This window comes from Sinocyclocheilus anshuiensis, unplaced genomic scaffold (genome assembly GCF_001515605.1).
Source record: "Sinocyclocheilus anshuiensis isolate Anshui unplaced genomic scaffold, SAMN03320099.WGS_v1.1 scaffold1214, whole genome shotgun sequence".
Lineage (NCBI taxonomy): Eukaryota > Metazoa > Chordata > Actinopteri > Cypriniformes > Cyprinidae > Sinocyclocheilus > Sinocyclocheilus anshuiensis.
In genome coordinates this window covers 49,938-64,141 of record NW_015555777.1, presented here as the reverse complement: position 1 = coordinate 64,141, position 14,204 = coordinate 49,938, and the positions used below count along the sequence as shown (strand labels likewise).

The window sequence follows — 14,204 nt, the reverse complement described above, 5'->3', positions numbered from 1 at the left end:
TGTGTGTGTGTGTGTGTGTGTGTGTGTGTGTGTGTGTGAGTGTGAGTGTGAGTGTGAGTGTGTGTGTGGGTTTGGCCGGACAGGGAAGGAGGGAGGAGACTGTGCATCACTGCTCTACACATCCTGATGTGATAATGGAGTAATAATAGCAGGCCTGCCACCACCCATCTCCTACCTCATCACTTTTTCTGCCTGCTCTCTCTCACTTTCTGTCTACGTGTCCCTCGCTCACTCCACCATTTCCCTTTTCCTGTTTCTCTCTCCATCTCCAGCCACATCAGTCTGCTCTCTCTGCAGAAATGCTACAGTAAAAACCTGTTCATTGGTTAACTAAGTTACTTTACCGTGTAGTAGTGAAAATGATATTAGATTAAATTTTTTCTACAAAAGACTGTAGAAAATGTGTTTTAGATTTGTATAGGTTGTATTTTATATAATCAATTATCTTATTTAACAGTATAAACCTTATTTTATTATAGAAAATAATGTTTATATATTATATTTAACAAAAAAAACACAAATGTACTTATATTTAGTAAACAAGTGAAATGTATTTGAAAGTATTTTAGATATATTTTCATTGTTTAGTAAAATATTGTTTTCCCAGAGTCACATTTAGTTACATTAAGTTATGTTTTATTTAAATAGTCATGTTTCTTCTTACTTTCCATTATCATTCGGGTGTTTTATTTTACATTTAGCTGTTTAGCTCATGCTTATTGCTTTATTTTGTTTTATTTTAGTGTCATATTTATTTTATCCTTCAGTCTTATGGTCATTATTATGCTTTTGATTCTTTAATTCATTATGTGTTTATGTACTTATCATGGTCGTTATCAGACATTTTTAAGATACAAAACCCATTTTACTGGTTCAAGTAAATATTATATCAATAATGATATGTATCATTATGAAGTATAAAATATGCAGGCATGGATCCTGTAACACCTGAACATTATCACTGTATTTTCCAGTGAATTTCTGGCAACCACAGCTGCAAATTTTTTTATTGTAAATTTTAACCAGATTTTTGACTTGAGATAAAAGCAGCAGGACAGAATTTCCTTCTCTGTCTTCCTTCTTACACGCACCAGCAAATAATATAAGCATGCTGTCAGGTCAGTGATATTCTTGATTATTTCGCTGTGACTCACGTTGTGTCTTTATAAACGTTTGTCGGCATGTGTTATGAGGATGACTCAATTTATGTCATTGCTTTCAAAGGGCAGCACAATTTTTTGATAATCTCATGGCAATGTACGGCACATGGGGCTTTTCATTTCTACCTGTCCGAGACTGTTGTGGCTTGTTTCTTTGTACGGTTCCTTGCATCTTGAATGTTACGTTTTAGTGACTGAAACATGGCTTAAAACAAGAGTAAGCAGGCTAAGAATTAAAAAAGAAACATAATCCCCTGTAAATATAGCCATTTCATGCAATAATTGGTTTAGGCCTGATTTCCATACTGCAAGATGTACTTTCCATTGCTCAAATCCCAGAGCATTCCTTCCCTCCATTAGCTGTCTATACTCTAGAAACCATTATGCAGACTTTGCTTTTTGGAGAAGAGAGAAATGTGATTTTCCTCTTATTCTGAAGATTATCAGAGGAGCTCTTTTAAGGGAGGGAGGTTTAATATGCACAATATGTTATTTCCTCTCGCTCTCGTTCTACCTCTCTGGAATGCTCTTCCCACTCCGAGCTATTGCTTGAGCTTCTCTTTTCTTGTGCGGCTCTCTGATAGTCTTCAAAGACAGCATTGATGTCTTATTCAACCTTCTGAAAATGCCATCGTGCTTCATGGATGGTATTTTTGATGGTATTTGAAGCCTGTAAATAATTTTGTGGTGTGGTTTGTTTGAGCTTTTGTCTACATGTCAGATTATGTCTTAATTAAATTAAGAACTTAAAAAATACCACATTGAAAATCTGGGATGCTAAATTAAAAAAACAAAAATTAAATAATAATACATTATTTCTAGGTCACTAATCAAATAAGTTTGGACTTTCTAAATGTATATTTTTTGGTTCAATCTGACACTTTTACATTATTATTCGATACTGTAATTTGCAATGTTAAAATATAATTTTTTAATACAAATATAAATATACTATATGAACTACTGTTCGTACGTTTGAAGATTTTTTTTTGTAATGTTTTTAAAGGAAGTTCACTTATTCTTACCGAGAGTGCATTTATTTGATTAAAAAGACAATAAAAACAGTAATATTATTACAATTTTAAATTACTGTTTTCTTTTTTAATATATTTAAAAATGTAATTTATTCCTGTGATGGCAAAGCTGAATTCAGCAGGCATTATTCCAGTCTTCACTGTCACATGGTGCTCAAGAAACATATCTTTTTATTATCAATTCTAAAAACAGCTTAATATTTTTGTGGAAACCCGGATACATTTATTTCAGGATTCTTTGATGAATAGAAAGTTCAAAACAACATTTGTTTGAAGTAGAAAGCTTTTATAAAATTATAAATGTCTTCACTCTGCTGCTCATATAATATATGTACAGTATATTCAATTTTGGACCCCACTGCGTATGTTTTTAACTGTATGAAATTATTCAAAACCATTTTGTTTTTCTGTTTCAGTTGAGTCCAGAGCAGCTGGTTCTTCTGTTGGAGTTTCTTCTAGAGGAACCAAAGCTGAGTCTGTCCACGCTGAGACTCCTTCAGACCACTTTTAACCTACAGGCCCAGGATGCTGAGGTAACCAACACCCCTACATATATTTCCACACCACACCGCTGCACTGGACTGTTTACTTCACCTCCAGACCTGCTCCCAGCATCACTACTGCTTATCCATCTATTGAGACTGTCTACTATTTTGTGGTCTCATCAATTACATTGAATTCTTGGTTGAGACAGTCAGGAAACTAAAAACATCTGTTTTATGGCTTCAGCGCATTCACATTATTGCCTATTAGTGTCTTAGTAGTTCATAGTTGTTGAAGACTGATCCCTTTCTTTGTAATTTTTTCAATGTTGAAAAATGGTTTGTTCTGTGCAGAGATGAGTAACCATTTTTAGGAGTTTGGGGGCGGAGAGTTAAGAAGAACTATTTGAAAAAAAACAATCATTATTTTTCATTACATTGCACAGGAAAAGTGTTCTTAATACCTTCATTTCTTTTGCTGTTTCCTCTCCACACCTTTTCAAATATTGACTAGAGGAAGGCTGAACTCATTTGTCATGTCTCCACCAACACCTCTTATGTTCACAGCTGAAAAACCACACCAATCCATCAGTCTTATTGTTTTATGTCGCTCTCATTCTAGAGTTTGTATACTGTAACACCAATACCACTGACATTTACTCTTTTACCCCACTGAATAAGTTGTTTGCATTTATTTGTAAGTAATCTCATCATTCTGTTTAAGATAGAGAGGTTTCGAAAATATCATGTCTACTTGAATTCCCTGAAACCTCCTCTTGCTTGGCCGTATCAGACGAGCGCGAGAGAAGCTATCTGATTTCTCTCAGATTCTGTGGTGATTTTTCTTCTTAAGACTTACAGGGGTTTCGGGCCGAAAGCTAACCTCTGTGGTATTTGCCTCCTGATTCAATTACTGTCCCGGCAGCCAATTAGGCCACTTTGTGATTCTAAGTCAATTCAGAGGAGGCCAGCTTCTGTTTGGGAGCAAAATTTGGCAGGCCAGCAGTGACTTGCCACAACGTTCTTTTGAAATGAAGCACTATTTGGCAGCGTGAAAGATGTAAGATAATATGAAACGGTGACCACAGTAAGTCCCAGACTACCACAGTTAGTTTCAAACTGAGGCCCAATGGGAGGTTTTCATCAAGACCTTCCAGGAAAAACAAAAGGCCCTCTAAAAATAAATCAGGTTATTACTACCACATGCTCCTCCCTCCGTCCCACCCGCTCTCTGGCTTCTTTTCTCCGCTGCTGCTCCCAGGCTCCGACGGTCATCTTTTCTTTCAGACAGATTTAATTCTCCTAGCCATTTTTTACCATCCTGAAGCACCGTCGCAATTTAGTGTTTGATTTTTCTTTTGTGAATTGCTGCCGACACTGTTTTAAAATAGATGCAAATCCTTATTAGCTGTGCATAATTATTAGCACTGCATGAAGATTGCTTTAAAGTCACAATAAAGTTGAGAGGTGTGGTTGGCGCCACTCAGTCTGTGTGGGTCATGACTGGGCGTTGTTCTCACATAAGAAATTAATCACTGGATATTTCATAATTAGTGGTGCTTGCAAAGGCAAACATGGCCATTAATATTGCTCACAGTAAGGGCTAGGGATTTAAACAAACCCCTAACCCTAAGTATCAAAGGCAACTCGTCATGACTCGTCTACAGACATGAATTATGTCTCTGAGTGTGTGGCTTGTTGAAGATATGTGTGCTATTTACTTCTGTAAAGCCATCAGACTTATAATTTTCGCCTGGCATGCAGTAAAATGGGTGGAAACATCCTGTATACTTACTTTGATGGAGGTTTCTGAGCCATACCTAGAGCTCAGAATATCACTGAGAACTGGGAATGGGATCTTTTGACTGAACCTGGACAGCACTTTAAAAAAACACTCAGAACACCTTAGCAACTGCATAGAGATGTCCTGGAAACCACCTACAGCATCTTATTGTGGTCGTTTTGCACAGGCAAGCACCACTTGTTTCTTTGGGGCTTTTTTTCACATTTTCTTTAGAAACTGTCAGAATTTCATTTGTTGAGTTTGACTTGAGTTGCTGTATTTAAAGTAAACCAGCTGAAACTATCACTTTGTTTGCTTTAGAGAATATTTTGTTTATATTTAAAGGGATAGTTCACTCAAAAATGAAAATTCTGTCATTAATTACTCACCCTCATGTTGTTCCAAACCCGTAAGACCTTCGTTCATCTTCTGAACACAAATTAAGATATTTTTGATGAAATCCGAGAGCTTTCTGACCCTCCCATACACAGCAATGCAACTGACACATTCAAGGCCCAGAAAGATAGTTAGGACATTGTTAAAATAGTCCATGTGACATCAGTGGTTCAACCTTAATTTTACGAAGCTACAGGAATACTTTTTGTGTGCAAAGAAAGCAAAAATAACTTTATTCAACAATTTCTTCTCTTCCATGTCAGTCTTCGATGCGTGTTCAAAAATATCTTAATTTTTGTTCCAAAGATGAATGAAGGTCTTACGGGTTTGGAACAACATGAGGGTGAGTAATTAATGGCAGATTTTAAATTTTTGGTTGAACTATCACTTTAAATGAATTATAACACTATGGTGCATTTAGAAGAATACTAGCGGTTCAAATTTAGGACACGGGTTTTAGTTAATACGCCTTCAGTACAGCCTCCATTCCATTACACAATATCGTACTTCACAAGCCTGCGTAGGAGTTTTTCAGATGTTTGAACTGTATTTGGGATGGATTCCACTTAGATTAAGCATGCCAATCAGGAGAGAATAGCACCTCTCACTACTTGGTGCGTCATGTGTGCCGTGTATTTCGTGCAAGCACAGGCAAAAGCGTGAGGGCTAAGCTTTGTGGTATGCTGTTTCATGTGAGGACTCGTGTGTGTGTGTGTGTGTGTGTGTGTGTGCGTGTGTGTGTGTGTGTGTGTGTGTTGCGCGTATTGCGCGTATTGCGCGTGTGAGTGCGAGTACCATCTGTCGGTCAGGCACACTGAACGCATTGTATCACAGCTACTCTCAAAGCCCGGTCGCAAAGTTCACACGGACAATCATCCAGGAAGAGAACGATTGATAAAAGGCATATCAGAAATCTGGATGTGCATTGTGTGTGCCTGCAGCCAGGACAAAATCACATGAATCCAAACATGGGCTGCTTGATTAGAGATCAGATGACACCCCTTTCAGCTGAAAAGCATTTTATTGGAATCTGAACAATATGAAACACTGACATAAAACACTTTTTCGATTAGCATATATACTAAAGTATTATTTTGTTCATAAAACCTGTATGCACACATTTTCAAACGGGTTGCACTTATTTATTCCTGTTATGTCATTTATTCATGTGATGGTAAAGCTGATTTTTCAGCAGCCATTACTCCAGTTGTCAGTGTCATGTGATCATTCGGATATCAAACATGCTGATATCAACATTTGCATTTCTAAACATTTTTGTGGGAACCGTGACTTTTTTTTCAGGATTCTTTGAGTAAACAACATTCAAAAGAACATATTTTACAGTGTTAGCAGAAAATGTAAAAGTCTTTACTGTCATTTTTGATCTTTTTTAAGTTAAAAGCAATTTTATAGTCAAGTCAAGTCACCATTATTTATATAGCGCTTTTTACAATGCAGATTGTGTCAAAGCAGCTTTACAGTATTAAACAGGGAAATAGTGTGCCGTATAATATAAATATATATATAAAAAATAAATTCTGAAAGTGGTTTTAAAAATGGCACCCCAGGTTTTACTAAAAGATTTCGCTCTGAGATGAGAGCTCATCTTTATGAGGATGTGTTTGCATCTGTACAGGTGCAGAAAGCCCTTATATGGTGATTTGGGCATGTATTATGCTAATTACTGTGGGGACATCCTCTCTTGTTTAGAATAATCCTTGTCTCTCAACATTGGATTGAGAGTAATGTGTGTGAGAATAATATGCACCTGGAAACTTTGCGTGGGAACTTTTTCTGTACACAATTATTAATGAATGAGACCCAGTAACTACTACATAAAACCCAATAACCATTTCACTACATGAAAACTACCAGAAAGCACAATCAACATTAACCAAATAACTTTAATTGTACAGTAATTAAACTCCCAGAAACTTCTGGAATGATCTGTTTCCAAGGCGGTGTGACCCACGGCAAGTTTTACAACATTTAAAGGGTTAGTTCACCCAAAAATGAAAATTCTGTCAAATTGTGTTCCAAAGATGAACGAAGGTCTTACGGGTTTCGAACAACACGAGGGTGAGTAATTAATGACAGAATTTTCATTTTTGGGTGAACTAACCCTTTAAGGGTTGCACCTTTGACGTATTATTTAATATTGCATCACTGGTGATAAATGTCCTGAGGTATTTATCTGGTTTGGACGGAGCCTCTGTAGTCCCGCCATCTGCTGTATCAGGAAGTCCGTGTAAGGCTGGCGTATCTTTAAATCAATCTCAATGTGCATGTATCATGTCACCATGTGTCCAACATGGCTTAACCTACTTGTTTTAAAGGCACGTATTGGGATATTAGCTTGTGCATGATATAAGCTTGTGCATGCATGGTTACGGGTTTTCGTAATTGAAATTACGTGCATGTGTGCCGTTGTGCCCTCCCCTGTGCCACGTATAGACCTGGCAGCTGCAGAGGGGATCAGAATTGAGCTGCATTCCTGGGGAGACCCCTGAGGCAGGGCAGCTGCAGTGTGCCTGCCTGCGTCTCTCTCTCCCCCTCTCTAGAGACGCAGTAATTACACGGGACATTCCACAATTTATTACTGCAAGCATACGTGTACATGCACACAGAAACGCTCCCACAGATGCAGAGTGTAATCACTGATGCTCAAGGCATGTTGCTTCAGTCTGCTGTGGGAACACAGGGGTCAGCCAATAGTAATCAGGCATGATCTTGATTTAAAGGAGCAGTGCACCCTATTAACCATTATCTATTAACCCTGATGTCTTTTGAAATTTGTATGATTTTACAGAATGCTCAAGCTGCTCTTTTCCATATAATCTCTTATGTCCGGTTATATGTACTTTCCTTTGACACAGCATGCAAAAAGCAGTTAATAAAAAATATCTGGATGATGCACTGCATCTGCTGAAATTCTGAAAGGTGCAACCAGTGGACATTTTGCTATCCCATCAGGCTACAAGCTCTAAGAAGCCGTCAGATTTGAGAAGTTAACGAAAATACCTGTAATTGAATATATATACTAATGTTTAAAAATTGTATCTGTGTTTTTCAAAAAAGGCTCCTATGCTCTCCCAAGTCTACATTTATTTAATAAAAAAAACTGTAGAACAGTAATATTATTACAGAATAACTGTTTTCTCTTTTAAATTATAATTTATTATTGTAATGGAAAAGCTGATTTTCAGCAGCCATTACTCCAGTATTCAGTGTCAAATGATCCTTCAGAAATCATTTTAATATGCTGATTTCCATACTGTTCACATGCTGGGTTTAAAGTTTTGTGCAAGAAACAGACTGAAATGTTAGTAATTGGATGAACTATTCCTTTAAGCCATCAGATCATCATTCGCGCAATTTTCTCTCACATTCACCACCTACAGTTCCTCTTAAATCCTTCCTCTTCCCGTCAGTTTTAATGAGTGAGCTACCTGATGCCTTGTGCGTATTAAGTTTATTGGATTCTAGTGTCCTCGGGTTAGGTTAATGTAGGTCAGGCTGTCTGGCTGAACAAAATGTCTTCCTGTTGTGGGAGTTTAGATCAGTGTTATCATTAACTCTACTATTACCACACCCCAGGCAAGAGCAACCTTTCTCCCATACACACAGGTTGCTTGCTGTTTGTGTCTAGACAGACGCACACTAGGCCTGCGATTCTGTGTGTGTTTTCTCTAGTATGTGGCTGTCGTCACTGTGGCTTCTGTGGGCTCCGGGCGGTTCTGTGACCCTGACGGGAAAGGGTTTTGTTCAAAGTATGTTCTTTGTTTGTCTTTCACAAGTTCACAAAGCCCAACCAACCAGTAGTTCAGATTTGTACCTGCCTGCCAACATTTCCACTACAAATAAATAGCAACATTTTTGTGTCAAGGGAAAAATGTTTGGTATGTATATACATATTTATTTTGCATCAGATATTACAAATAACTTTTATTTTATTTTACTAAAAGCTGACTTTTCTTTATTACAACTGCATTAAGTATAAGTCAAGCCAGTCAGTTGGTGAAAATATTTTTCCTCATTAATTCACTTTGCTGGTTTACCAACAGGAATATGTTACCACATAGATTTCTCATCTATGAATATGTTCCCGCATAGACTCATATAGAGGCAGTGGCGGAACCAGAGGACATCTGATCGGCCACCCCAGTAATTTATATGCTACTATTTCATTTTCTTTGTTTAATCGGACTGAAAGAAGCGTTTATTTTAGCCTTGAACTCAAGGATGCAACACATCTGGTGTTCCGCATCGCGGTTCGTCTTGTCCCATTTCCAGCCTCTCACGTACGCGCTCTCGCGCCACATGTTCATTTTCTTACGGAGTGAAAAACATCGCAGAGCAGAGAGGACACAGACAACGAGCTGACAGACACTAGTGATGGGAAGTTCGGATCATTTTACCAACTCGGACCTTCTCGAGTCTTTTGAATCATTCGTTCTTTTGTCACGTGACGTGACAGCATTGGATAGAGAAATTAGTTAATTTACCAGCTTCCTTACAAACGGGTGCATGGTTATTATTATTATTATCATCATTATTATAATTATTATTTACTCTTACAGTTACGTGATGCGTTTCTGGTCTCAAATTGTAACTTTTTACTTCTTACAGTTTATAAATGTGTGAATTTCTGTCATTATGTTTTTTTTCCATAGCACTCAATGTTGTAACAAAGGTAATAAAGAGTTGGTTATTATTACTAAGTCTCATGGGTCTGTCACGTGATGAACGAACGACTCAAACCCGAAGACTCGAGAGATGAACTAATCAATTCTCTTTCCGGCTCAGACTGCATTGGTTAAACTTATGGGGCTGTCACGTGATGAACGAATGACTCGAAAAACCCGAAGACTCGAAACAGGTGAACTAGTTGACTAATTCCAGTACAGAACCTATAGGATGTTGCACATGCGCGACTGAACAAATCACTCCCCGAGACGACTCGCTCTTCCCGAGTCACATTAAAGTGAACGAATCGTTCAAGAACGACCCAACACTAACCGACACGACAGAGCAGGTCACTTTTGATAATAGGAAACAAAGCCTCAGCATTCAAATTTTGTTCGTTTATTAGGAATTTCAAAAGATAAATACAGCTTTATTGGCATGACGGTTCACATGCGCTCCCACATTGCCTCAGTTCAGTGCTTAAATAGCATAAAATAGCCTAAACATTGAATGCACATCCGATCCATGTTGAAAGATACACTACAACTTAATGTATAGTGTCTCATGTAATCACTCAATGAGTGTTTCAATGGCGTTAGGACAGCAGCTATAAAACATTGTCACATAACTGCAGAAAATCCATTCAGTGTCTATAAACTAGCGAGAAAAATGTACACTAGAGAGGAGAATTTTGCAAAAATTACGTTTTTTATATATTTACTCATATAATTGCTCTTTTTTTATTATAATTAATCATGTAAAGATATAACGTTATTATAAAACAAATGGTATAGGCCTAATACTTGTATACAAATCAGTTGTTACTTTTAACCTCAACAGGGTTCCCTGTATAGTTTAGTTTAGAAAAAATCATCACAAGCTTGTTTATTATTCCTGAATAATTCTCACTCCAGGCTGAACTCAAAAGTTGGCAGCCCTGTTTGAAGTAAGTTGAAGTTTTAGGTTTCCTGAACGACATTTACAAAATTAATTGTAGCCTACAAGGTAATGTTAGATCTTTTGCTCCAACCACTGGTTAAATAAGAGAAATAATTTAAAGCTGGTGATACACAGGGCAACTTTTTGAGCAATGTTGCATCAACGGGCAACCAGGTGAGACACAGGGCCACGACAGATCTAAATTATCCAGATAGAAATTTGTTACCTATTCTCAATGGGAAAGTGCCCAAGCAACTTTGCTCAAAAAAAGTAGCCTGGCAAAATTGATCAAAAAGTTGCCCCGTGTATCATCAGCCTAACATTTGAAGTTATGGTATGTTTAACTAGTTGGATTTATTCATGCTTTTTTATGCCAGGTTGGGGTAAGACACTGATTTTCTGTCATGGTCTATGGACCCCCAGAATTAGCCTTGGCCACCCCATGTATAAAACTCTAGTTCCGCCACTGTATAGTGGTATAATGGTACATTTTCTTGAACTTAGCACTTGGCAGGTGTTAATTTTGGACCTGTACTGATATGTGAAGTGAAACTGACTGAACAGTGGAGACAGAAATCATGTTTGAGCACACTTTTGCATGAAAAGCAATTGATTAAAAATGCATGACATAACATCTGACATGTGAAAGGGAAAGAACAAAAGAACACAACAGCGATCAGCTGAAATGATAAGGTTTTTGGGCAGGTGAGTACAGAGGGGTGTTGGTGATGACACGACTGTAGTGGGTCTCATTAGCAACAGAGATGAGACAAAACACACAGTCACTTTAATCAGTGTAAATAAGCTCTTTTTGCACTACAAATCATTATATCTGCACTGTTGTTTACTTCACTGGTTTGCACTCTATCTGCCATGTGCCGTGTGCTGCTTTATATATATTTTTTTATATATTTTTTTACATTTTACCTTATTTGTATATTTGTATAGTTGTATTTTATACTTAATCTGTATATCTGTATTTATGTTCTACTGTTAGTGTTATCTGTATGCACCAAGGGTCTGAGAGTAAAGCAATTTCAATTCTCTGTGTGTATGTGCTGTACATGTGGAAGAATTGACAATAAAGCAGACTTGACTTGACTTGACTTGATGGTGTTGGCGGGAGAGAAGGAGAAAACTTCATTCCTCGTAAGCGCGGTGACATTTGAATGTGTCGCTTAAATAGACAGTGATTTGTGACTGGAAGGCTCTTTGCGGTGCCACTGCTTCCTGTTGTTTTCCTGAGTCACTTCACACCTTGTCTTAAAGCAAACATTCTCACACACTTGTACACAGACTCACACAATCTTACTTCATTAATCATTAAACTGCCTGCCACCTTCAGGCCCTGTGAGCTCCCACCCATTCAGCTTCAATTAAACCCCTGCTGCGTGTGGGGGAGCCAAAGAGAGGCGTAAAGAGATGAAATGGGAACGACAGATTTCACTTAAAATCACTAATATCCCTATTATGATGCAGAACCATCATGTCCAACCTCTGAATCCAGTGATTCACTTAAGCAAAATCAAAAGCATTTATGGCATAATGTTAATTACCACAAAAATCATTTCAACTTGTCCCTCATTTTCTTAAAAAACTGGCTTAGGTCGCCTGTTCACCAAAGCAATTTTAGCCAGCTGAAAATGCCAAACGCTCTGCTGAAAACGCCCAGCTGTGAGCACTTGAGAGTGCTTCTGCAGCACAGCATTGCGAATGAAATGTTTCATTATGTAGCATTATTTTTTAAAACAATATTAAGGTAGTCCTGCAATTTCATCTGGTAAAGAGGTAAATACTCAGAGACAAGGAATATTAACTTCTCCTCCATTGTTGTTCAGTCGTAGTAAAAGCAGGGTGTGGTGGTTGGTCAGTATTAATCCCACCCCTCCTCTACTGTGATTGGTTAGCTGACTAAAAAGTGACAGTGATGAGCGCTGCGTTTTACCCGAAGTTGATAAAAGCGTGAAAAAGACACTCAGCGCTTAGCACACTCCTGGCGTTTTAAAAAACGTGGTGCTCCCATTGAAAACAATTTAAAAAATACGCGTTGGTGGACACGCGGCCTTAGTGATTCACTTACAATGGGAGTGAATGGGGACAATCTAAAAACATTAACATGTAAACTAACATGATTTTAGTGTGAAAGAAATCACTTAACCTTTTTTGTAAATGATTGATTATTTTGATAAGTGATTAATCGTTTGATTTTGATGATTAATCGAGTTATCTGACATTTTTTGTAACTAATAATTGGTTTAAAAAGAAGTAATCCTTGATTTTATTGAACAATTCTTTTATAATACGCAAGGTAATAGTATATGCATGCACATCAGCCTGTTCTATACTGCAAAAGAGACATATATGCATTAAAATATGCATTAACATCACCCAAATGAGTCATCATATTTTATATTCTTATTAATTTTATGTCATTACATGTAATACTGACTATAAAAATAATTATGTGGATGAAATTAGCCTGCAGAGGGTGCGATATTTCAATATAAACGATGGAGCCCACAAAATTTTGGGGTAAAACTTTTTTTTAAATTGTAAATCAAGTACTCAGATCGATTAACTGTGACAGACTTCTACTTTTTTTACATTGTTGGCATGACAAAACACCAATACAACTTTGAATTTATGATTTAAACAACTTACACATTTACATAACAATTAAAGTACTTTTATAAAATTGTAAGCTTCACACAAACCTACAAAACGTGCCCCTATTCACTACCATTGTGTCTCACTGTAACCTCGTTTTTTTTTTTTTTAAGAAAACAAGGAACAAGTTGAGATTATTTTTATTATAATCAATATTATGCCACAAATGCTGCTGATTGAGCTTGTACTGAGAAATTAAATTGTATTCCTTTAAATATTTTTCAGTGTGGCAGAGAAAGAGAAGTGTAATGAGATCTCCCAGGCGTGTATGAGGTCAGGTTTTGGGCCGTGCTCAGCGCTGCTGTTGTTAGGTCACTGTGAAGGAAGAGTTGAATGACAGCAGAGAACAAGAAGAGGAATGAGAACGAGGGAGAGACAGAGCCAGTCTGTGATCTCTCCGCTCTGCTGCTCTAACACAGCCTCCATTTATACATGAGAGAGAGAACATCGAACATAAACAGAGCACACACCTCCACTTACACGCGCTTGCCTCAACATAAAACACACCAATAACAAAACCACAGAGTCATGTGCTTTCCCAGATTTCCCCATATGCGTGTGATTCCCGCAGGTGGTGACGTCCCGTGAGCTCAGTGTTATTAGGGAGCTGTTGAGCTGCTTTCATCTTGTTTAATCCCTTTCTATCTGCCTCTTTCTTATTAGGTGAAACATCGCTGGTGTGAACTTGCGGTCAAGCACAAACACACAGCGGCATACCGAGACGTTGAGCAGTTTCTGATCCATGACCAGGTACATGAGTTGTTCTCAGTGCTCTGTTCCAAAACCCAATGAGCAGCCTTTTAAGGCATGTTCAGGACACATTTCAGAAGTTATTTTAATTTCTGTCTTTTGATATATGACTTTTGCCAAAGACAGCATTACATGCATCCTTCATAGAAAAGTCAATCCCAGAATACAGTGCACAGAGCTTGGTGAAAAATTATTAAAATAGAAAATGATAATAATACATATTTACTTGATATAAATATATTTATATCATTAATAAAACAATAATGTGTGTATATATATATATATATATATATATATATATATTAAA

At 37.4% G+C, this 14,204-nt stretch overlaps 1 protein-coding gene across 1 annotated transcript in view; it reads left to right on the top strand.

Moving 5' to 3' along the window:
* The window catches only part of aopep (aminopeptidase O (putative)), a 106,511-nt gene that overhangs the window by 73,042 nt on the left and 19,265 nt on the right, over window positions 1-14,204 (top strand). Inside the window, exons 14-15 of the mRNA XM_016468482.1 lie at window positions 2,611-2,727; window positions 13,811-13,897. Of these exons, the coding sequence (XP_016323968.1) occupies window positions 2,611-2,727; window positions 13,811-13,897 (204 nt within the window). The remainder of the gene's footprint in view (window positions 1-2,610; window positions 2,728-13,810; window positions 13,898-14,204) is intronic.